Source organism: Astatotilapia calliptera, chromosome 7 (assembly GCF_900246225.1).
Source record: "Astatotilapia calliptera chromosome 7, fAstCal1.2, whole genome shotgun sequence".
Taxonomy (NCBI): Eukaryota; Metazoa; Chordata; class Actinopteri; order Cichliformes; family Cichlidae; genus Astatotilapia; species Astatotilapia calliptera.
This window is the reverse complement of record NC_039308.1, coordinates 32,471,509-32,497,841: the sequence shown is the minus strand read 5'-3', so window position 1 is coordinate 32,497,841 and position 26,333 is coordinate 32,471,509. Positions and strand designations below refer to the sequence as shown.

Genomic DNA, 26,333 nt, shown 5'->3' with positions numbered 1-26,333 from the left:
GGATTGGGATGCCTTATTAGCGTTGAAAACCCTGATTCAGGTCCACTCATTTGTCCTGAAATGCAAATGCTGTAGAGCTGGTGTTTCTCCAGTAGAAAGAGTCAAAGAATTTAGAAAAATTTACAGCTGAGTCTAAAAATGTGGAAATGATCTTTCTTTAAAACTGCTTAAGTTTATACCTGTATTTATTAAAAATATTGACAAAATAAACATAATTTGCTTGTGCAGCCTTCTCTTATGTTGCCTTGTTTACTCCCTTAAAATTAGAGGAGCGAGTTTCTTCTCAGGCCTTTGCAGACCTCTGCAGATGCAGAATACTTGCATTGTTCCAGCGGGATTCAGTCTGAGCACCAAGACCTTCTGAAGAGAGACAGAGACACACTTCAGAAAGAAAAGTCTCAGTTTTGACTTTTCTTCTTCTTTTTTTTTTTTTTTTTTTTAGAAAAGGAAAACATATTTGGAATGCAAGAATAGCATTAACGAGATGAATGAGTGAACCAAGGTAAAGCCACAGACATTTCATTTCAGTTTAAGTTTAATCTCTTTTAGCCAGATGCAGCACCTTGACAAATGCAGGTAAACACAGATGGAAAACCTGTGCAAGTGGCTAAACCCAAATAAGCTGGTCTCTGCAGCATTATTCATGACCACCTGTCCCACTCACCTGTATATTTAATTGGCTGCCCCCCTAAGTATCCTCCATGGACCGATGTGGCATTGACTGCTACTTGGTCTTGAGTACGGCTTATTTATTGGTGCTGACTGCAGTATTCTGAATGCTTTCCCAGCCTACTACTGGCCCCATAAAAAGCTTCAGTATGTTCATAAACTCATATTATATAAAAGCTCTAAATGGCTTTTGACTTGCCAGGCACGTGGGGAACAGGGAGCTCATAAAGAAGATGTATTTTAAGGTGTTCGTAGAGGCTCTTATTTGGATGTTTTTCATTCATATTTCAGAAAGGTTTCCCGGTTGAGATTATTCAGCAGAATGGAGATGAAATAGGCTTTGATGGCATTTTTGGCAGTCGTTGATTGCATTTGTTTATTACCTGAAAGCTTATGTAATTTTTGGCTGCACCTGCTTTTCTTCCTCTTGATTTCTGAGATGAGATGAGAAGCTGACCATGAGTTCTCTGGATCTAAATCAGGCTCTTTACAATCGCTGATAGGAAGGGAGGAAGACGAGTAGGATAAAAAGATGAGGATAAAACAACTGGAGTTGAAACTGTCTGTTCAGTTGAAGTTAGTGGTTTTCTGTCGGTTGGTATTGATTGATTTATGGCATGGCCGATTATGTGTTCAGCATGCTGCGGTAAATGTGTGCGCCCAGATAGTGCTCACAGCAGAAGTATGATGATTTAAGACATTAAATCAAAGCCCTTTGGAAAACCAAATGTCTAATCTTTTTTATGATTGACTGATGTTATCAGAAACTTGGAAACTTTGCAGCTCTACGGTGATTTTCCAGACTTATGTTTGTAAATGATGCATGACTAATGCAGGGTAACAAAACATGCACAGGACTTCAGAGTATGAATCTGTTTCCCCTTTGTCGCATGCACTCATTTGCATCCCCTCCTATTTTCCTCTCTCCTTGCCCCTCTCTGCTTTTGTAAACCCAAATCAAATAAACAGTAAAGCAGAGCAGTAAATCAAATGCTTTTGAAGCTACAGAGGTTCAATGTGCCCTTGTATTATAGCATACTTTATTTGCTTTTCTCCTCTACTGTTTTAACATATGTTTAAGTAGCAGCCTTTTATATTTCCGTGCATCCAGCTTTGTGTAAACCACACAAAACTCATATATGGAATACCACAACTCTCAAAATTTAAGCTAGATAAATAAATGACTGCCTATCTTACTAAATGCGTTGACAAATATTATTGTAGGTGTTAATTAAGTTATAAAATTCAAAATAAGGACATGTCTCAGCCTCCACCACTCTCAGCACTGGAGCCCCCCCAGGGGTGTGTTCTGAGCCCCCTGCTGTACTCTTTGTACACATATGACTGTGTGGCCACTACCAGCTCCACCACCATCATCAAGTTTGCTGACGACACCGTCGTGGTGGGCCTGATCTCTGATAACAACGAGACGGCCTACCTGAAGGAGATTAGGAATCTGGAGAACTGGTGCCAGAGGAACAACCTCCTTCTAAACGTCAGTAAGACAAAGGAGCTGATAGTGGACTTCAGCACTAAGCAGGAGAGGAACTACCAGACCCCCGTCATCAACGAGTGCCCAGTGGAGAGAGTGGACAGCTTCAAATACCTCGGAGTTCACATCACGCAGGACCTGTCATGGTCCTGTCACATCAACACTGTGGTGAAAAAGGCCCGACAGCGTCTCTACCACCTCAGACGCTTGAGAGACTTCCAACTGCCCTCCAAGGTGCTCAGGAACTTTTACTCGTGCACCATAGAGAGCATCCTGGCGGGAAACATCTTAACCTGGTTCGGGAACAGCACCATGCAGGACAGACGAGCTCTAGAGAGGGTTGTGCGGTCAGCTGAGCGCACCATCCGCTCCGAGCTCCCTGACCTGCACTCAATCTACAGCAGGCGGTGCTGGACCAAGGCCAGGAAGATCGTGAAGGACCTCAGCCATCCCAACAACAGACTGTTCTCTCTGTTGAGGTCAGGAAAGCGATTCTGCTCCCTGAAGACCAACACAGAGAGACTGAGGAGGAGCTTCTTCCCGCAGGCGATACGGTCTCTCAATCACACCACCACACAGTACTGACCCACACATATGGTTCTTACACACACACTGGACTTTCTGGACATTGTTTTGCACAACACTGGTCACTATATTCTTCATTTCCGGTTAATACTTGTACAGTTGCTGTTATTGTGTATATATTTATTTATATTTAGATTTCTTCATACATTCTTATATAGTTCTATATTGTGTATTTTGTTGTACAGTTATTTTATTTTCAACTTTAATTTATATATTTTATCTTATTCTTCCCAGTTAAATTTACCCTTCATTCTAATTTGTGTTGTACAGTTATTTCATTTTTAACCTTAATTTATATTTTATTCCTTCCTAGTTAAATTTACCCTTTTTAATTTTTCATATTTATTTCCTATCTTATTCATAGCCTTTTCCTTTTTTGTTTTCTTTAGGTCACGAGCAGTTGTCCAAGCATTTCACTACATATCGTACTGTGTATGACTGTGTACGTGACAAATAAAATTTGAATTTGAATTTGAATTTGAATTTGAAAATAAGGAAATATTTCTGGATTATTTATTTAGCTTTTTAAAATAATTTCTTTCTTTATTTATCCCCTCATTCAATAACCTGTTTATTTATTAGCATGGGCAATAAATGTAATTATTTATATATAAATAACCATAGGTATTCTTTGGGACCTGTAATAGACTGGAGATTTAGCCACCTTTATTTCAGCTGAGATAGGCCTGTGGGTACAATCTTCTTTTTAATACATTTCTGTTAATTTTACTAATTAATAAAGTTATTTTCCTCTGAACCTCTTTGGGTTAAATGTTTAACTAGCCTTTTATGCTTCTAAATCATTGTTGCATTATTACAAATGCTTAAAATTACTTTGATGTTATAGTAAATACTATGCTCTGTTTCAGTGTTGATTAGCTGATTGACAAGCACTTGTGTTGGCTTGTGTGTTGGGCTCATCTTACTCTCTTTCTCTCACTGTCCAGTGTGCTGCAGCAGCACTTTTAAGGTGCTTGTTACTGTATATCTTTATTATTTATGTATTCATCTACTCAAACGTTCAATAGACTTTGACCTTTTTTGGTGTCAATAAATATGTTTGCTGTTAGAGACAGCTGGAACATAATAAACTGGGCCTGGATCCCAGATGAGAACCTTTTATTATGTTAATAAAGTCATCAGGGATGTTAGTATGTTAATATGTAGTTTTATCTACTTATGATTCATTGTGAAGCGTTAATGCCATGTGATAACATTGTAGTTGTCAAACAAGGTACTCGGTGCTTCTTGTAGCTAGACATCCTTAAAGTAATGCACATAATATTGTTCGGTATCCTGGGACTCCTCGGTTATTTCTTTGTTCACTGGTTTACATTGTTTTTCTCAATTATCTTCTTTTTTTGATTTTCTGTTTTCATTGTCACATAGCAACACAGCTGTGCACATCAAAGGTGACCTAGGACATGAATGAATGTGCATGTGTGTGTCTGCTTGCATGAAAAACAGAAGTTAGGCAGCGCTTTTATGTTTGTGTGTCTGGGTAGTGCCTGAAGTGTGTGTGTGTGTGTGTGTGTGTGTGTGTGTGTGTGTGTGTGTGTGTGTGTGTGTGTGTGTGTGTGTGTGTGTGTGTGTGTGTGTGTGTGTGTGCGCCATTCTCCCCAGTGATGTCAGACCCCAGGGACCTGCTGGAGGCTCTGCTTACTATTTCACAGGCATGTTGAAGAGAAGGCTAAACCAGTTTCTCTGTTTTTGCTCTGAGGGACAAAGGTGTCTACAGTGCAGTGAAAAAATATTTGCCTCCCTTCTGATTTCTTAGTTTTTTGCATGATGCTCACACTTTTATGCTTTAGATCATCAAACAAATTAAACTATTAGACAAAGGTAATCCAAGTAAACACAACATGCAGTTGTTAAATGATGATTTTATTCAGTGAAAAAGCTACCCAAACCTTCCTGGCGCTATTTGAAAAAGCAATTGTCCCCTAAACCCAATAAATGGTACCACCACTCTTGGCAGCAAGAACTGAAATCAAACTTAACTTATTGGGTCTTTAGCTTATAATATAAAGTACCTTGAGGCAAATGTCATTGTGTTTTGGGTTTATAAATGTAACTGGATTGAAATGAATTGACTGGCAGTCACTCACATCACTGTGGAGGTGGGTTCAGCCACTTTGGAGCGTTTGGTAGCACGAATGGCCTGTTTCAGGTGATCTCAAAGTGCTTACACCAGCTGTAACAGGATGCAAATCTTCAAAAGAAGTTCAACTTTTGTCTCGTCAGTCCACACAATGTTTTCCAAAAAGTCCTGGGAGTCATCATAGTGTTTCCTGGCAAATATCATGGCATGATGTGTTGCTTTTTCAGATCCTTTAACGTACATTATATTATCAGACAGGTTCTATTTAAATGATTTCTTCATTCAACATGTCTTCCAAGTAATAAGACCTGGATGTGTCTAAAGGGAAATTGAACTTAGCTCTCCAAATAATGTGGTTAATCTTTAGCAAGGGGGCACGTTTTTTTTGCAGTCAGCTAGAATTGGATAACTTTTTTTCTCCGTATTTTCTAAATGATGACTTCAGTTGTTTTCTACGTATGCTTTACTACTTTACGTTTATATTTGTCTAATATTAAAGTTTGTGTTATGATTGGTCATCTGTATCATTTGAATGTGATTTTACTAGCTATGTCTGACACAAGTACTTTGCATCAAATGTACCATAAAGCTCTGAGTATACTTCTGTATACTCTTATGTCATCACTGTGCTGTGGTTGCAACAGAGTACAATCAAGGCTTAAGTCAGATGCAGACTGTAAAGTTTCAGCAAAGTTTATTACAGCAAAACTTTGAATCAGATATACTTGGATAAAGATATAGGCTTGATATATGATAATGAAGCCCACTGAATCCTAGACTGTGATGTATGTTTTAATCTTCATGGTAACATCTGGAAGACAAATCATATGAGCGAGGCATTTTCAACCACACCTTAACTATATTTATTAACCATGTTGTTTCCATTTAAGTTTACAATGCTGCTGGTGTTTCATTGATCCGTGTGTCATATAATTGTTCTTTCCTAATAGGTAGAAATTTAGGACAGCCAATTTTAAGTGTTACTGCTGCTATGATATGCGTCTACTGACTGAGAATTTTGTCCAAGGCTATCTCACAGAACGACCGTTTTGGAGCCTAAAAGTATTGCTGCAGTTTGTTCACATTCATGATTCTTTCATGTGCTTTAACCTGGGTTAAGGCAGAAGATCAGAAGCTTAGAATATCATCTAACTTTTTTTCTTCCCCTTGGCAGGCTGGAGTTACTAGCCTAGATCTTGGACACATATTTTAATAGTTAATAGTATGAAAGGCAACTTTAAATTTTTATTATATAACTGGAAAGAATGATAAAATGCCTCCTATAAGCAGACAGTATACATGCATGTACAGTGATGGATAAAGCGCCTTCCTACACTTGTTAGTTACACGTCAGGTCTCCAGGCATTAAAAGTTCCTATCCAGGTACCACAGTAGAAACTTTACTGCCTCCACACTCTTTTGATCTTCCCACACACAGGCAAACTTGCCTGAAAACAAAGATAAACACACATGCAGACACAGGAAAACACACACAGACAGAAATACTCACGCACACTTAGAGCCACTCACAGTTTAGTGGTGCGTAATGAGACTGTCTTATACCGTATGCAGACATGCACTAGCTCCTGCTGAGGTGCTGTAGTTCCGGTTTTCTATAATTCATGCCTCTTCCCTGCAGAAGTGTCTTTTACAGAAATGAGGGCAGATGAATAAAGCCTTCAGACTGACAGTATATTTGTGGACAGTAGACTGCTGGTTAGAAACCCTGCCCACTGACAGAGATGCCAATTTTTTTTGACCCCTTTATGTGTGATCATCTTCACCCAAGAAGGCAGCAGTTGAATATGTCCTTCAGGAGACTGTCTGCCCTCTGCTTCTTAAATTGCTGTATGTTGCTGTGATCACAGCGGTTAAATGCCTGGACCTTGTCTATTTCTAGTTCCACTGCAAACAAAAATGAAAGAATTTATACAAGTACAGCAGTCTATACCTCTGCTTTAAAGTTCCACTAGTTAATAATTGTATCTATTTATCCTGTATTTTATGAAGCAAGGCACTAAAGGCAATTTAATACATATAATTGCAGTCTGTTTAATGCATTTTTCATGTATTGGAGTTCAGATGCTAGGCGCAATGATTTAATGTGCTTTAGAAATAGCCTCACTAACAGTGTATTTTCTTAAACCATGGCCAACCATTTAAAAAATATATATTAGCTGAACCATAATAATCATTTTATTCTGGAGATGGAACAAATACTCAGAGGCAATGATATTAATCTTCTGTTAGTTCAGATGAGAAAATCTGATAATTTACAGTATTTAATCATTTCCTCTTAAGTCCGAAGTCTAAATATAAAAAATTAGTCATGTCGTCAGGCATTCAAATGCTTCATGAAGAAATGCATTTTGTCTCATTTACATTTTCAATCTATGCTAAGCATCTTCACTTCTTTACCATCTCTAAATTTACTGATGTAGCTGCAGTAACTCAGTTTGTCTTGGCACATGCTTTCATAAGGCTCTGTGCCGCAGCAGTGATAATTACTCAGAACCATCCAATTTGATATCTGAGGCACTTTTCCGATGTGTCCATGCAGATCTCAGGTCTTAATGCTGAGGTGCATTAATTGATTCTGTTTTGCGGTAGAAACAGAGCTTTCAGCATCTGCAGTCGCCTGCAGGACAATCAAAACAGGCTTTTTGCACAATTTAGAACAAAGGACGGACTGAGCTTAATGAAAAGGGCGATAGCTCTGAAATCATACTGAGATCACATCTATATTACAGCCAGTTTAGAAACACCAGTTTACCTAATATGCTTTAGACAAACGAGAGCATCTGGAGGCTCAGATAGAACCTGCAAACTCCTCATAGAAAGGAGTTAACCAGCAGGCTTATGAGGTGATAGTGCTAACTGCACCACTGTGCCCTCGCTATTGTGTTGTTTCACAACAAAACAATGACAAATGCAGCCATTCTAAATTGACACAAACAGAAAATTTATACTCATTTGCAGTGAAGCGCAATAGGGCTGTGAATGAATGAAGCAGAGAGCGAGCAATGAATTGGCATTTGCTGGTCTCATTATCTGCCCTCTCCCTTTTTCTTGCTCTCTGTCTGTGTGAGTAAATTTCATTGAAAGATGGTGGGCATCTATGTCCTGGAGGCAGCATCATATATAACATCCACTGAGAGATATGGGGTTCAATACAAGAGATATGGCAGGGAGGAGAGGAGCTATAGGAGACGAGCTTGATTAATGAGGTGGTCTAAAGGAACAAGTGGGGGGTAAATTAATCCATAGTAACACTTGCCGCCTTGACACTTTGTTCTCTTTGTACAATTTTACGCACTTCAGTGTCCATATTGATCACTGCATAATTATAACTTATTAGCCATAGATGTATCCTCCTATTAGTCTTTGGTGTCACTGTTTGCAGGTAGGAGGGCTTGAAATTTCTTAAAAACATGCATGTTCCCACTGCATTTTTATGGTTCTCGCAAATGTGTATTGTGCATACTTTGGAGAAAATGCCGTGGGTCTAAAGCGTCAGTAATTTAACTCATGAAATCAGGACAAAAAATGCATTATACCGAGGACACTCCGCTTCATATGGCCCATGTGCAGCAGGACCAGTGGGTGTGAAACTGCATCTTCATAATAATAGTGGGGCTTCAAGTTGAATTTCATTTTCGGGCAGACTATGAAGTTGAAGAATTTCGGGAATGCGGGAGGGCTGAGTGTGAAGTCTGCGGTCAAAAATTGTTCCAGATTGCTCCACTATATTCTCTCTTAGACACATCAAAATCTTATAAGTTGTCCACACAGGAATAAACTAGCAGTGATGTAATGACCAGAGGCCGTCAAAAGCCGATGACATTCAGTGGCTTCAAGTGAGGATTGGTGAAATAACTGCTGGCAATGCAAAAGAGTTAAAACTGCTCTCAACTTGAAGGTGAACGATTATAGTGACTACTAATGAGAGCACAGGATGCCATTAATTGACATCTGACTGGATGTTAAATAAGGGGGTTTCCTTGGCAACTGGAGACTGGACTGACCATCAGTGACGAAGGGATGAGCGATGTGGAACTCTCATTGGCAGCCTGATCCTGGGGCTCAGATTCATGGTGTACAACCAGTGGATATGCAAGAAAATTCTGATGATCATGCTTCTGGCTGCACTCCTCAGCTGATATGCAGATTTTGGGCTTGCACAGTGAAGACTGCCATTTCATCGCTTACTCATAGGCAATCCCAGCTTTTGCCACCAGTGATGATCCTAAACAGGTTTGCTCTCTGTGAAGGTTTGAGATGCATTGTGAAACTGAAACACTTACAATCAAGCGGTCATAACAGACTGAAAGCAGTACTGAGTAACACAAGCAGATATGGCAGACACATTTAAATTTGGTTTGGACTCTTGTTTTTCTTTTTTGGTTGAAGTTGAAGAACTTTTTGATTGCCCTTTGCATAAGATGAATTGGTTAACAGTCTTTAACATTAGATTTTTCTTTGTTGCCACACTGAGAGAAAATTTTTTTTTATCCATCCTGTCATTTGCATAAAGCTAGCATCAATCTTTTTCTACTTTTAACTTAAAGTAGAGATATCAATCACAGAGTAGAGTTCTAGGCACAATAATTCACATCCTTGTGAATTGTGATGAAAGGATGGGCTCAGCAGCAGAAAAGATTAAATGAAACACAGAGAAAATCGTCAGCAGATACAGTGTTACTACTGATTGCTTCCCGAGTCTTTTTTCGGCATGCTTGGTGTCAGACTGTTTTTGTATTTTGTATGCAACTTGCAGAGATAAGTGCGCATACGTGTGTACATATGCAGGTAGCTGAAGCTATTTATTCAAATTAAAATGGGAAAACAAAACACAGTTCAAGATGGATTAGGGAATAGAAGGATTAACAAAGATGGCTTGGGTAGCAGAGATGCATTGTAGATGTTTTCCTCTGGCAAATCCCTGTGAGTGATGACTTGGCTCCATTAAGTCTCTGTGTTTGCAGCTCTGTCAATTACTCATTAATCCTTGAAGTGTTTACTTCATTTGGAGCCTAAACTGCTTCCCTATGTCTAACAAATGTGCATGTGTCGGCTTATACACATAGCACACCACTACGCTCACATTTTAAAATCACTAAAATGGCAAGAAAGATCATCAGTTTAATAAAAGATGACCCAAAGGTCTCACTAAAGGCCTTTTGACAGTGAGATACTAAGACTGGAACTAGCCAAATATTGGATTATTCAGATCCTCAATCTTTAGATAAACAGGGATTCTGTTTCTACTTTGGATTTATTGGATCATGCTTCAGCTCAATTTATTACCAACTTAATTTGTTGTTAGATTTGATCCATTTTCAGAGCTATTTTTCAAAAAGAAATTGGTGAAAAAATGAGCTGTACTTTTTAGCTAACAGTTTTGCTATCCCACTGCATATCTGTAAAGGCTGTAAGTCCTGTGACAAAAACATTATACAGTCTGCCACATATAATTCAGATGAGTTATTTTACAGTAAATGGCTGTATATTACAGAAGTAGTTGATGTCACAACACTGAAAAGTCTTTATGAGGACTTTTGAGAGGTCAGTATAGCCCCCATTTCACCAACACTGAAGTATTAAACAGTTATCATAAAAGTTAACCTGGCTGATGCACATGTTAACATTTTCCCTTTAGCTATTAGCAACTATCTAAAGGACACAAACTGAGCTTCAGGGAGTCACAGAATTGAGAATGGTGCTTCAGGAAGAGAATCCAATGTAAAATCTTAGCTAAACCAAACATGAAGCTCAATCTGCTCTGGAAATCCCTTGGGAAATAAAGTTGATTAAACCAGGATTATACTTTCTGTGTCAAATGTCTCCAATGTTGTAGTGGTTAACATTTTTGCTTAGCAAAGGAAAGACTGCTGGTTGAGTTCCAGCCAGAAACACAAATCCCTTGTGAGGTTTTATCAGAATTTTACATTTGGTGTAAAACTCTGCCAAATCAAGTGTGCAGTGCCACCCCTTGTGGCAACTGAATTGCCAAAAGTAGCTTTATTATTTATTTATTTATTTATTATTCATTTATTCCTCTAGGTCCCAGTGACATAAATCTCTAGACCAGGGACAGCTGGAGACAGTATGGTCAAGTAGGCATTCCTGTTAGACTTATTTGAAGTCCACTGCCTGGAGCACACAGTTGGTGCATTGCAATGTTAAATCTCAGTGGACGAATCCACGTGCTTACAAAAAAGCAGGTGGGCACATGGCTGTCCGCTGCTCTTTTGTTAATTAAATTCATGTCACTCAGACCCAAGCCTACCCTGGTGGACTTGTGGATGCAGAAAGTTTAAACAAGACTCGAAGGAGCAGCCAAAAGCATCATTATCCGATAGCCACAGTAGCCATCTGTTAAGTTATCATTAAGATAGCAGCTAGAGGCAATGCTAATAATAAAACGTTACACGGTGTCTACAAAGTGTTGTGCCTCCCTGAAAGCCCCAGATTGAAGCTGAGACAACTCTATTGGATCAGCAATGTAATATGGTTTCAATTCAGTTAAAGCACAGCATTACCTCAAATAACCTAAAAATATTGCTGTTATTTATTTACTTTTTTTTTTTTTTTTTACACTACCTAAGATAATCTTTTGGTAGGTTGTATTGTTCTATATACATATTGATATATAAATAATAATAATATTACCTCTTAATTTTTGTGATTCTTGGCCCATGTGGTATCAAAAATGTCAAACATTATCAAATATCTTTCTGTGTATAATATCAAGCTTGCAGTTTTCAGTATTGAGACAATCCTACTCCTTCACAGTGGTTTGGTCCACGTTCACTAGTTGGGACATGGGTGGTGTGAGGCATACACTGGTGTGTGAGTGCATGTTTGTGTGACAGATAAAGATGTATGCATACAATAAAAGCACAGTGTGACTGTGTTTGCGCATGTAAATGTGTGGTTCTGAGTAGTCATTAAGACTTTAAAAAGTGCTGTATAAATGTAAGTACATTTACTATTTACCATTCAAGGTGTGACTGATACAATATCTAAGCAGCGAAATGTTATTGTGTGCTAAATAACAGAAAATAACACAGTATCATGTGAGATGAAAACTGAAGGTACTAAAAACATTTTAGTACATAGTCGTCCATTTTTATTGGACAAGGGATGGGGTATTGAATCTTCACTGTCCATTTGACTGTAGCTCACCACCATAAAAACATATTGTTGTCATAATGCATACTGACTGCACCCAGTGCTGTGAAGCTGACACCTTGTGGGCCTACCTGTCAGAGTGACACATGCAAGCTCAACTGATGTGGAAACGAGCTCGTGTGATTCCTGCGTTCGTTCTGTTTCCGCTCAGCGTCGGGATAACGCACTTCATCAACACTCACACGCTTCGCCTTTCTCCTAAAGGCACAAACGCATGCAGCTGATAGATCGAACTTTGAAAATTGTGCCAACGCTGCACAGCTATGATCCATTGACACCGCTGACAGATCCGCTTTCCTCCCAGGCGCACTCGGATTTCCAACAAGCCATCAAACAAACGCACGTTCTACTTTTGTTGCAGCTCGCTTGTTCTCTGGAGTTCCCCAGGCCTGCTGTAATTGAACACATACACACATTATGAACACACAATGTAGCAGTGCCAGCAAAGAGTAATCAGTCATTTTAATCTCCTAGGCCTTTCTAAGATAATGTGGGTGCAGAATTACACTCCTTGTTGTTTGTTGTCTTTTCATTTTGTGCTCCTGGGACTTACTTACTTCTTTTGTACATTGTTAATAGAGCCAGAAAATCCCAGTTTGGGCAAAACACCTTGCATCAGGTAGTGGAAAGCAAACAGCATCCCCCAGTATCTGTACTGAGAATCTTATTTTTGACCGGCACTGAACATTGGATTTCACATCTCTCCAGTCATCCAGTCTTGGTTATTTCAGCTACAAAAAGCTGAAATAAAAATAAAACATTCTTTCAGTCAATAACTTGGAACTTTTATAATAATAATGGATTGGATTTATATAGCGCTTTTCAAGGCACCCAAAGCGCTTTACAATACCACTATTCATTCACTCTCACATTCACACACTGGTGGAGGCAAGCTACAGTTGTAGCCACAGCTTCCCTGGGGCAGACTGACAGAAGCGAGGCTGCCATATCGTGCCATCGGCCCCTCTGGCCAACACCAGTAGGCAAGTAGGGTAAAGTGTCTTGCCCAAGGACACAACGACCAGGACAGAGAGCCCAGGGATCGAACCGGCGACCTTCCGGTTACAGATGTGATTCCCAACCCCCTGAGCCACGGTCGCCCAGGGCTTTTACTACACACTCTTCTTCCATCTAGATTGTAAGCCACTTTTTTCTTGAACAGCTCAGTCCTCCCTGAGTAATGGAAGTTATTGTTAGCAGCTGGTAACTTGCCAGTTACCACACATCAATATTGTTCTTGCTGTTTGCATTTAAAATTCACTTTGAAATCGTATTCGTCACAAGGAAAGCCTTGCTTGACATGAATTGCAGAATTGCTGAGACCTTATTCGAGCAGTCAGTTTCTTCTAAATTTGGAACCAAATATGGAAATAAAACTATTAATATTGTTACCAAAAGCTCTTGTAAATCAGGAGCAAAACTGAGCCTAGACATCTTTTGTCACAGCAGCAATTTTCTATACAAAAAAGTAAGAGAGGATCCACTTATTTGGCAATTCACTACGGTCTCCAGTCCTTTCTAAAATTGCATTGGACAGCTGTTACATGTATTTTACTCACATTTACTCATATTTTTCTTACGTACGGTCTGTTTGGTCAATGACCTTTCCATGTTGCCAGCATCGAGTGACACAGAAAGTGGCCAGTTTCCATAACAGTGACTCCCCATATGTTGTTATTCATATTCAAGTCCAAGAAACTTTCCTATAGTAAAAATTTAGACAATACTGTTGACAACCCTTTCCTTCCTCCTTAGACTACGATGACCTGGATGACGGAGAACCTTCACAGACCTTTCCTTGAGTTCATTCACTGGTAAATCTGTGTAGAAAACAGTCTGCTTTTATGAAGAAGTCAAACCAAAGTTGGATCAGCTGTCTCAGAGTTTGTTTCTCGTGTACATCAATTGGATCTTTCCCTGCTTCAGCTGCAAGAGGCCTTTCAGTCTTGGAATAGTTCTGGGGCCAAGGGGTAACAATACGCTTGTATTTGTGGGACTTGACTGTGTCAGTTTTCTGGGATGTTCTATTTATACAATTAAGGAATAGGCTCGTCTTTGCATTTGTTTTTGTTGGTGTGTTTGCTTGTTTTTAAAAAAAGGAAAAAGCATGGACTGCATGTCTCTGCAGTTGGACATCTATAAGTATATAACACAACTATGTCCTTTTAAAAATACTGTTAATATATCAGGTATGATCATCCAGTTCTAAACCTGTTCTTTCACATGAAACATTTTTATATCTCTTGACAGATTAGAGTACTCTATGCTTTCTTTGAGGCCTCTGACGGAAACAAAAACAAAGACAATCAAATCATCATGCTCCAAAAGACTTTCAGCTCCAACAACTCAAGCATACAGGAAGTCTGAATATTATGGGCTGCGGGGAGAATTATGGAAACTCTTTCAAGTTAAATGCTGTCATTCATTTGTTACTATAAGCTAGAGTAAAAAATACAAAACAAACAAACAAACAAAAAACCTCTTAAACACTTCATTAGGGTTTCAGAAAGACAATATCACTTGTAAATATATGCCAGGAGTGGGAAGCAATCCATCACCGCATGAGGCGTAACCTATAGAGGGTCCTAAAAATGAAAGCATAACCCCTAATTTTGCTTTCTTAAAATGTATACACTTATACAAATAAAAAGAATGCAGGCTTTTATGTTTGTATTTGCGTGATTCCTTACAGAATATGCTCGATTTCTCCTGTGAGCAGGATACTGTGATTGGAATTAGGATTTTTTTTTTTTTTTTTTTACATAAAACATTAATAAATCGACCAGCACAATGACGAAATGGGAAAAAAGATGTTTGTCCCCAGACATGTCCCCAGGAGCACTGTGTATGAAGTACTTAAATATAATTTGTGCTAATAGTAGTAGTGTGGAAGTGAGTGAACAAACCTTTGTGTAACGTTTGTAAAGATAAACAAAAAAAATTTCCTATTGCTGACAAATGTTTTGTGACAGCAGTAAATAAAGTGATGAAAGACGCTTTACCTGTGCTTTGTTGAACTTGAACATCTGTGCGTTAGCCGCTTGTTTTGTGTCTCTGTGCGTGACTGTGTACGGGGGTCACACAGTCATGATAATTTCTCAAGCATGTGAAGTCACTTGGTAAAATGAGCTTTGACTGGCTTAATCTCTTAGAGCCAAATCATCAGCCAGCACAAAAAAATAAATAAATGTAACAGAAGACTAAAGGATTATATTACTTCGCCTTATCTGAACCATAGACTGTATATAAAAGTACTTCTGGGTCTGCATTCTTTTTAATGGGTACCAAGTGCTGACCACTGTGTTTGCAGGGATAGAGTTAGTGACAGGCATGCTTTAAGATGCACGACATAGCTACCGTACCTTTTGTTAGCAAGTGACATGTGGAAAATGTCAGATGCACTTTTGACATTTATTTAACAAAAACACACAAAAATCAAGACAACTGCCAAAATGCTAAAAAAACCAAAAGAAAAACCAAAACCCTATTTGACCAGCAGGTGACATCACATGTATAACTGTTTACCTAATTCAGGGTCGTGGCCAAGCTGGGCCTACTTCAGCAGCCACTGGGTCAGAGGATAGATGGTACATAAGTCTATAGATATTAACCTATTTTGTCCTCCTAACTTCTTTTCTAACAAAACAGGCCCATTTAAATGAATAACCTTTCTTCTTCTTGCTGTCAGATATCATTAGCTCATATTAGTCTCCTTGTCAGCTTGCACACATTACTCTCACTCTTTTTCTCTCTGTCTCTATAATTTTGCACCTCATGAGAAACTGTCTAGAATATAGCTAATGCTGCTAATGATTTAATCCCATCCAAATATTGTAACAGAGCTTTAATAAAGGCTTATAGCAATTATTATAAAGTTCAGATAATATAACTCTTAAGTCTTAACTAATAGTTGTGGAACCGAAGTATATCCAGTCTTCACTACACCCACGTTTATTGTGTGGTTTAACACTGCGTGGATCTATATTGTAAAACTGCTGCTGCACCACAAATGGGCAGAGGTAAAGGTGATGTTGCTCCAACCTCATAACGATCATTTTTTATTTAAATGTATTTAAAGATTTTACCGTTATAAATCTAATTGAGGAACTAGTATTTACATAACTTGTAGTTATGGCATATAAGAGGCATAGAACATAATCAAAGGATTTGTGTTTAGTGTGTTTTTGAAGCTTTAGCTATCCCAGTTGAAAATTATTTACAATACCATAGGGACCATTTAATAGCCACGATATAACCAGGCTTTATAGTTTGACTCCTCAGACTTCCTAAGTAATTTCTTAGTCAGTAATTTTCCTGTCACAAACCTCCTGCAGTATAGAACCGTGCATTTCTAAGAGATGGAAGTGGTTGGTCTCTGCAGCCGGGCTTTGTGCAGTAAGCTTCTGCGTATGAAATGGATTGCCTGGACTCCCGTGAGAGTATGGCATTGTATGAAAGCGGTTCACCTGCCGTTGCCGTTTTGATTATCCCCTACTATATATTCCATTATTGTCCTAATGGTTTTTGTTCTGCTTCGGAAGCAGTGGTGAGCTTCATCAGCCCGGTGTCACTATCAGCACTTTCATCCAGGGATGAGGCATTAGGACCAGTGTACCCCAGCTGCTTTGTTGATTACTGCTGCTTCTTATTCACAGGACGAGAGACCCTGTTAAACCTGCTGCCCTCCCACCGCTACCTCCATTACCCTCCATCTTCCCGTTTTCTCCTTGTGTGTCATGTTACCCTAACGCCCTGCTCTCCCTCTTCTCATTGCGTCTAAACACTGCTCATTTGCCTTCCCCCTCTATTTCCTCTAAATGCAGTCAAGATTCTCAGACCAGCACACACAATGATAGCGCCTGCGTGGAGCTATAAATCAAAGAGAGGCTGTGTGCATGCTGGTTGGAAAAGGAAACCAGTCTACCCCTGGACCAAGCAATCACTGCAAAAAAAGCCACAAAAGTGTGTCACAGTTAGAGCAAAAAGTTTTTAAAGCCTTTGGAATCAGGATCTTCATCTAAGTCAGCTATTGTAAAACAAAATCTGACTAAATTAACAAACAACAAGCAGTTTAATCATCACTTACAGGCTGGATAGATAAGTAAACACTTGATTTTTGTATCTTGTAGGTTGTTGGTGCTAAAGGAGAATCTACAGGGGGCCAGATGTTTCATAGCTGCTTACATATGAGACTGACGCAGCAAACCAATGCAAAAAAGCCCTAAACTGTATTCATACCACCACCATGCTTTATGGCTCATTCACACTAAAGTATATAATAGGATAGCAGACTCCTTACAACTACGAAAAGTAGCATCAGTTGGTGGTAATTTTGCTATTACAAGTAGTCGTGATGATCAACTGCCTTGATCAGATGTGAAGTGTGCAATACCTGCTGTTTAATTTATAATTGCCAAGATTGCAGATACATTGCAATTAGTCTGAGTCCGTCTATGCATCTAGTTTCAACTTGTTGCCAACTTTCTGGTTATGTTCCTAACAACAAGCAAGGCTACTGAGCGTCACTTTGCAGTTAAGTTGCCATCCTGAAGCAAGTATTTCTTTGTTTGTGGAGGAATTTCTATTTCTAATCTACAAGGTTTGAGGTAAACTTTAAATCTGAGTAGTTAATGTGAATTGCTTTTTAACATGTGTGTGCTTAGATGGTAATAGAACTGCAATAGATTGCAGCAGACTCCCAATTTTCACTGATTTCTCACAGTTAATTGCCATAATATTACAAACAGATGGTGTTTAATCGACTCAAACTGATAGCAGACATTTCTATTTTTATCACTGTCTTAATGGGCTAAAGTCGATTTAAAGACTGCAGCTGACTGCGAGTGGTTGGAGATATGGTTCGCATCTTTAAAGCAACCATTTCAAAACAACAAGATCGCAAGTTCATTGCATACAGTCACAATAATTTTGATCATGCCAGTATCTAACCGCTATTTGCCCTAGTGTGGCTGTAATATTTCAGTATGCATAAGGTTTTGGTGTGGGCACACAGTACTAAGGCTACATAGGCTTTTGTATTGTTGCCAGAACTTTAACTGTATCTCTAATTTTCTTGTTACCTTCATGTGCATTTTTTCCTATTTCAGGATTGCACATTCTGCTCTTGGTGCAATCCTTGGAAGATGCCCAATCCTAAGAGAGTGTGCCGAATTTCCATTTGTGTTATTGCAAAGTACTAAATAGCCAGATCTTAAGAAATGTTATACTATCATTTTCCAGCACAATGCATCTATGTAAAGCTGTTTGTAAGGTCACATTCATCAACCAACTGTCAATAACAAGACTTTGTCTGCACATCTAATACTTGCAGTCCCATCTTCTTAAGTGAAACATCTGACTCCAACTTTATTTGACTGATTATCACAGTTTCACACACTTCAACTATCTCTGTGTGCGATTATTCAACGTGTTAATGACGACCTGAAAAGTACAGCTGTTGTCGTGTTGTAATGTTAGTCAAAGGTTGTTTGTTTGTAATCGTGACTTAGATGAAAGTCAGACCACATTTTATGAGCAATCAGTGCAGAACTCTTCATCTCAAAAACATTTTTTGCAACTATAATTAACCGCTTTAGATTATAGATGGTGCAGCACATTCAAAGCCTGAATTGATTTTTAAAGGTTCTGCAGTGATTTAATCACCATGCAATACAAATTTCTGTCCTCCTCTATAATAACTATAGTTGTAATTATAGCTGTGTCCCAGTTCTAGAGTAATATATAGTGACTCTTACTTATTTCACCATGCTTGTAGGTAATAAAAATTAATTTACTAGTTTTGTGCTGTTAGACTATTAATGGACCCAGCAATGGGAATGCCAATGCTGACTAAACAATGAATGAAGTTTATTTGCTTTTTTCAGTATCAGCCTTCCATCATGATTATGTTTTGATTCCCAGGACCCTCTGGTGATGTCTTCTGGCTCAGACGGATGCAACACATTTCATGTTCTGGTGACAATACGCATTGCTCAAAACAAGGAGATTGTTTTTGACGTTACCACAGTCATAATTGGCGCAGTTAATCACGAAGACATGCAGTTTTCCCTTTCTACTTCATGCAGTTTGTGGTTTTTCTTGGATATTATATGCACACATTTCTTCCTTCTTTGCTCATGTGTTACTCAACTTATCTGCTATGTATGTTTATCTACAGTTCTGCATCGATGCCGCCCAGAAAGGGAGCAGGAGGTGAAAGAGGGAGAGAGTGCTCAAAGGCATGGCAATACAATCAGGCATCTTCACTGCTGACAGGGGTTTGTTGCCTCAGAATTGAAGTTATTATCTCTCGGCACAAATCAAAATTGTGAAATTGATTCAGTCGGGTTGTTGTGCTCAAAGAGATGGGCCTCCGCTGCAATCCACAGCACTCTGACAAGTAATGATTTTAGTTGTTGCTCTGAGCATATGTTAATAGGCATTTCAACAGAAGCATTTAGTAGTTCCTTGCGAGAACTGTAGCAAGAAGACAAATGAACAAAGATTGATGGGAGGGGTAGCTTAATTGTAGCTCACTAAAGAAGAGAATGGAGGGACACTGTGTAACAAATTAAATTGGATTCCTGACAAAGAGGAACTTTGGGAAGTCTTTTACCACGCTGTGGTGTGGTCTTTGTTGTGACAGTCTTGGACTCTAGCTCTATAGTGAGCCAGTATTTCACAAATCTTGAGATTGTTGCAGTATCTGTTTTAAAAATCAACAGTGTGTGTTTCGTTAGTATGAAATGAAAGTCGAGAGTCCTTTTGTGTTGGTGGTACACAAGGATTTTTTTGATCATTAAGAGATTCAACCCTATTCAGCTTGATTCCTCCAGACCACGAGGCACATGGGAATACATCGATCTGCAGAGGGATTGCACATATGGCAAGCTATCAGAAGGCAATGAGGCACAGCCAACAGCAATTTTCTGTAGAAATGTGTTAGAAGTGTTGTTGTTTGTGTGGGTGGGTGGTGGTGCTGTTTGGTCATTTGGGGTTTTTGGATATTAGAAAAGCCTTCCAAATATTGGCCATTTCTCTCTGCAATCTTTAATTTTCGACCAAACATTCGTTTCAGCTTGATTTTTTTTGTGTGTGTTGTCTCTCACTTCAATATCTTCTTCTAAGCCCTCACACTGATTTTATAACCATGGATGTTTATGTGTGGGAGTATGTTTTGGCTTTGTCAAATCAAATTAAATTGACTCAAGTGTAGATATGCGAGTATACTTTGCTCCTTCAACTCAAGCACATACTGAAAAGCAAATTTTTATTTTTAATTTTTATTTGGCCTCAATTTATTCTCCTCCGCTCTCTTTTCTTCTCCTCAGGTGCTCAAGGGAAGTAAAAAGCTTTGCCTCTCAGTGCGTTCAGTCGGTCGCATTCCAGGCGGCTATGTCACCAACCACGTTTATACCTGGGTTGACCCTCAGGGCCGAAGCGTGTCTCCTCCTCCTGACCTGCCTGAGCATCGCAGCGCCACTCTGAGAAGAACTGACAGTCAGCGCCGAAGCAACATGCAGCTACTGCAGGAAGGGGATGAGAAGAAGGTAGAGACCTTACATGCAAACCATTAAACTAGAGGACCAAAAATGCCTTTTAAAAAAACATAAAATTAGTTCCTTCCTGTACTTTTAACAGCCTGTATTTGCTATGTTTACTATTACACTACACTATGTGCACTGATTGGAGCAAAGAAGCCTCCAAAACATTTTTAGTTTCAGCATTGGTCAGAAAGAAGCCAACTGTCATTTACTATATCTTTTTATTAGGTTTTGGACAGTATGCGGAAACAACAGCAAGAATCGTTTGCTTTGACAAGCAGTTCACCAACATAACTCCCAATGAGAAACTTTAAATGAAATGGACAGTTAACTGATAACCTGTCAGTGTTCTGCACCTGTCTTGCACACAGACATCCACAGAACTTCTAGAGAGACGCTCTATATTGACCAGTATGTTTTAAGGGGCAGAAGAATGCACCCCCAAAAGATTAATGGTGTATGCTAAGGCTAAATTTTGTGATGCTAAAGTAAGTAACAAAGTCTAAAAGCATTTGATACATAAATCATCAAACGTCTCATAGATTTCACAAAATAAAAATCCTATTCGACTTCCTCCAGTGGCACAGACTAAAAATTTGCCTCTGGAAAAGACGTCACGCTGTGAACAAGGTTTAAGACTGAGATGGGAGTATTCACTTTAGGGAAGGTTTTTCACTGTACTGATACAGATCAACGAGTCCCCATGCAGCACTGCTTTGTTTGGACTCTGATGCCCACTCTATTTAACTCTTACTTGAGTCATTTGAGGCACAACTTGATGTTTTTGATGTTTTTCTCTGAAGTCCCTGTCACTTTCGCTTGACCTCAACAAAAAACAGCAAGACGATTCATACACTTAGAGTACACCGTTTAATAAAGTGACAGTAGGTATTTTTTGACATTTGTCTGCAGTGTGGAAATGACAATGTCCCCTAGCCCATTTTAGATACTTTATTCTTGTTGTGTTGCTTGACGCAGGCTTTATAAACTCAGATGAACTGGTGACATTATTATCAAGGCTAGAATGTTTAGAAAGGGAATGTGTAAAGTGAAGTGAAATGTTTGTCATTTATCCTGTCCCCTCACTCTTCCCACTACAGACATGATGCAGGGTAACTCCTGCCTTTATTGCTCCTCTCAGCCTCTGTGACTAAAGCAAAATAATTAATTATAATCCTAAAGGCTGGCAATGCAGCAACACTCAGCACATAACTAATGCAAGCTGAATTATAGTAAACCTTAAGCTCACTCTGATCTTCATAACAGACAGATTGCATTACTGCGGCATAATTGCTATAGTTAACCTGTGGGTTTAACAGTTTGTTCAGGTCCAGAACATATCAGGACATTGTAGCATGAAATGAAGACTCACTGGTAATTAACATTTACACGACCTGCACTGCTTGTCCACTATTTGTATTTAGGAACCTTCCTAAGCAAAACTGACTATTTGATCACATCCCAGAATTGCAGAAAATGTTCGTGCAGAGGCCTTTTTGTGTGGTGTTATAATGCATGTTCTTGTGACTGCATATTTTCTCACAGGGAACTCCAGCTTCTTCTCCAAGTCATACCTGTTCGGTTAACTGGTGAAATTCTAAATTGGCTGTTTGTGAGAATGTGAGGAGAAAAGGTTGTCTATTGCACTGTGTTAGCCTGATGGGGTGGCGACCAGTTCACAGTGTACCCCAGCTCTAATCCAGTGACAGCTAGAAAAGGCTTCATCCTCCATTCATCCTACATATTCATAGAGTTCAATTAACTGACCTTAGAGAACAATAATCATGAGGTTGAACTTTAAGCATTTCATCACCTGACTGGACAAATACAGCCACTGGATAAATATTAGTCCTATCTTGTAATTTCTAATCTTCTTAAAACGAGATAGTTAAAAACAGTTTGAATAAATTTGAAAAGATATGTTTCAGATGCTGAATTTTAATGGGAGTTGGTTTTAAGTTTGGTTGTGTGAGCCGGCTAACTTTAGGCACAGTAAAAGAAGTGTATAACACTGGATGCTAAAATTAAAAACTTAAACGATAAAAATAATTGGACCTCGAGTGCCGTAAAACCTTACGCTCTCATCACCTCATGACCTGCAGGAAAGGAGCTATCAGAGCTGTTTAAAAGATTTATTGCACTAGAACTTTCAATTTTTTAGCACCTAAGAGCTACATATTAATCTTAACTGCTTCAGCTCTATTAATGCAGACTTCAGCTCTGCATTGCAGATGAGCAAATATTAATCCAGTACTAAATAGAGTTTGGCAGTTCATTGAAATTCTAGTTTCTATTTCTGATATTATTAATTTTGAGTCATGCATAGGATGGAATTAGAAATATGTTAGAAAATATGTCTCAATTAAGTTTATTTTCTTTTGGAATTGCTTCATTCAGCTCTCTAGTCTGTGGGTGAGACCATGCTCTGAATTATGCAAGCTAGAGTTCCTTTGATCCACAGCTGTTCTGATAATGACAGAACTGTTCCCCTTTTGGATAATCTGAAACCTACTAATCATTCATTAATTTGAAATGTATGAATTTGTAAGTGAACGGCATCCAAGTCCAATCAGGTGCTTTGTATCAATACCACAACTACTGAAAGTTGCTTTGTAGCATCCGGACAGTACATGTATGGCTTTGCTTTTTATTGGCAAATTTCTTAAAACATCCAATGCTCTCTCAGCTACTTCTTCGGGAAGGTGGAATTTTATTGTCATTCTACTGTAGTACAACTTTTTATTAGCTATATTAAAATGTAGCAAGCCTCCAATCTAACTTGGTTTTCAAAATGCCTCTGGCTTTGGGTGCCGCAGACACTCATATTGATGCTTCAGAAATCAATCACTGTTTGGCCAGCTAAGGCTCAGGTTTAGCTTAGGATCATAACTTCTTGGTAGTAAATAATTCAAACCATGCAGCAATAAATTAATGAATTACTTTGTGTTGTTGGCTGCGGGTTTGTCTGATTTTGGTATTTTCTGCCTGCCATATGATGCCACTTATCACTTGTCAATTGTTACATTAGGCACTTGCACATGCGGTATTCCTCTTGCCCTAAGACGGCTGCGATAGGCTCCACCCCCACCTCCCCACCCCACGACCCTGAAGAAGGATAAGTGAAAGCAAATGGATGGATGAATATCTGGTCAATTTGAATATGATGACAGCAATACATCGTAAAAAAAAGTTGAAATGGGAACAAAAGAGGGCTTAAAAAGTTATTGAATTAAACACAAACAGCTGGAGGAACATTTTGTAACTAGGTTAATTGGCAACAGGTCAATAACATAATTTGATATAAAAAGAGCATTTAAGAGTTTCTCAGAAGTAAACATGGACAAATGTGCATGAATCTGCTAATACCTGTCTACAAATTGTGGAAAAATTTCAGAATGTTACTCAATGTAAAATTTTGAAAAAGTAAAATAAACTTATAAAGAATTAGCAAAACTTTAGGCAACCTGGCACTTAAAATATTTTTAAAATACATTAAAAATGGAAAAGTTTAACACCAGCCAGCTCAGTGACATCACAGAAAATTGATGAATACAGATTTTTCTTTTAACCATGGAAAGAATTCTGTGATCATCAGCTCTTTCCCTGGTCAAGAATCCTTCACAACATCTAGCCAAGGCAACACCAAGAGCATGAATGTATATACAGAGAGTTCACAACAAGATGCAAAACAGTGGTTATAGTCAGAAGCAGAAAGGCCAGATTAGACCAAAAACACATCACAGCTGGCACAGTTCTGTGAAAAACAACAACAACCAAAAACAAATATATTCATATTTTTACAGATGAAACCAAAATTAACTTGTACTTGATGAGGAGAGAAAAGTAAAGCGAGGGGAACAGTTCATGATCTGAAGCAATCTACAACATCTGTCAAATGTAGTGGAGACACTGTTATGTGCATTTATGGCTGCAGTGGAACTGGTGACTTTAGTGTTAATTCTTCCCCCAAATGGAGACATTATGTAATCGGTTCTGTCTGTTTGTTTGTCTGTTTGTTTATCTAGTATCCACAGTTTTCAAAATACAATTTTTCAAAATTTTGTGTTGTGTTAGATACCAATAACTCCATGTGATTTCATTTCAGTGAAACTCACATCGTCACATCAAATGTGAAAATCAGTAAAAACTTCATATTTTACCCACAACTTTTTATGAGTCGTCTTCGAACTTCACAACAAAATTGTAGGCCTTGGGGGACATGAGTAGCTACTTGAGCTAAGCATTTGACCTTGACGTTCATTGTTAGTACCCAAGATCAAAGTTGACCATGAAAAAAATGGAGCATGGGCATGGAGAGAGTGTCAGAGTTTTAGTATTGCCCTTCCGTTTGGGGGAAGAGTGGCGCTCTCTGATTTATGATAGCAGTAGCAGGATTCTAAAGCGTGCAGGGCTATAACCTCTGCTCAGACTCAGTCACATGCTGCAAAATGATCAGATGATGCTTCGCAGTGCAAGTGGATACTGAAGAAGAAAATTCTGCAAATGTAACTCAAGACTTTCTCAAGCCAAATAAATGGTAAATGGCCTGTATAGCGCTTTACACATCCAGTCATTCACCCATTCACACACAGGTGATGGCAAGCTACATTGTAGCCACAGCCACCCTGGGGCGCACTGACAGAGGCGAGGCTGCCGGACACTGGCGCCACCGGGCCCTCTGACCACCACCAGTAGGCAACGGGTGAAGTGTCTTGCCCAAGGACCCAACGACTGAGACTGTCCGAGCCGGGGCTCGAACCGGCAACCTTCTGATTACAAGGCGAACTCCCAACTCTTGAGCCACGATCGCCCCATAAATGGGATCTTCTTCAGTGGCCTGGTCAGTCAACTGATCTCAGCCCAGTAGTAAACTTAACAAATGAATGGCTGGCATGGCGTTATCAGTGAGAAGTGGTACAGTTTAACTTTTTATACAGTACCTACAAATTCCACTCAATACAGTAAAATAGTATAACTTGCACACATAATTGCATTTGTCTGTCCAAAATAAACAGGTCTCAAGGGCCATTGCTTAGAAACCAGAAACATTAGAACACTGGGACTTCTTTTAGACAGACAGAGCATTAAAGTGATGCTGGGGAATATAGTGTGCACCAATAGTTGCTATATTGTGCCAGAAAAAGCAGAATGAATCTGGTAATTAAAACTATGCTCCATGTCCTGCATAAATGTCACAGAAAACATGAATGCCTGCATATTCCTAGAAGTGAGCAAAGGTGGCTCGCTTATCGCCGATAGGCAGATAGCTGTTATTAAAAAGGAGGACCACAGTGCAATATGCTCTGAATGAAAGTAAAACCTCTGCGTCAGATGTCAAGTCTTTGCCAAGGGGTATATCACTTGGATGAAAGTGACATTGTTTAATACAGATATTAGCATATGTGCCATCTTGTAGCCGCCAGTGTGCAACTGATCCCTCGTTTCAAATCTGGCAAGAGACAGCTGCACTCTGATCAAACCAAGTAATCAAGAGCCTCATTGTGATGGAGAAAAGTACAATTTATAGTCTGGCATAGCTAAGCAATACTGAGCCTCCCCATGTGGACAGAGTAAAATTTGATGTTGTTTCTTTGCTTTCCAAATGTAGATATTCTACAAATGCTAGGTTCATCCAAGTAGCCCCAATGGCAATTATAGAGAAACCAGAGTATTTTGAAGTTTAAGCTGGGTAAGCTTGACCAACTGTTAATTAAAAAGCATGGCTTAGTGCTCTGGTATAAAGTAGTAG

The 26,333-nt window shown here is 39.0% G+C and overlaps 1 protein-coding gene across 6 annotated transcripts in view; it reads left to right on the top strand.

Annotated features, from left to right (window-relative positions):
• whrna (whirlin a) overlaps nt 1-26,333 on the top strand; it is a 207,919-nt gene that overhangs the window by 68,170 nt on the left and 113,416 nt on the right. For 4 of the 6 annotated variants that reach the window (XM_026174381.1, XM_026174382.1, XM_026174387.1 and 1 more), the window contains exon 2: nt 20,372-20,590. In XM_026174381.1, coding sequence (XP_026030166.1) covers nt 20,372-20,590 — 219 coding nt within the window. Of the gene's footprint in view, nt 1-18,866; nt 19,319-20,371; nt 20,591-26,333 lie in introns of those variants that run through there. The other 2 variants (XM_026174386.1, XM_026174384.1) reach the window with 2 other exon arrangements.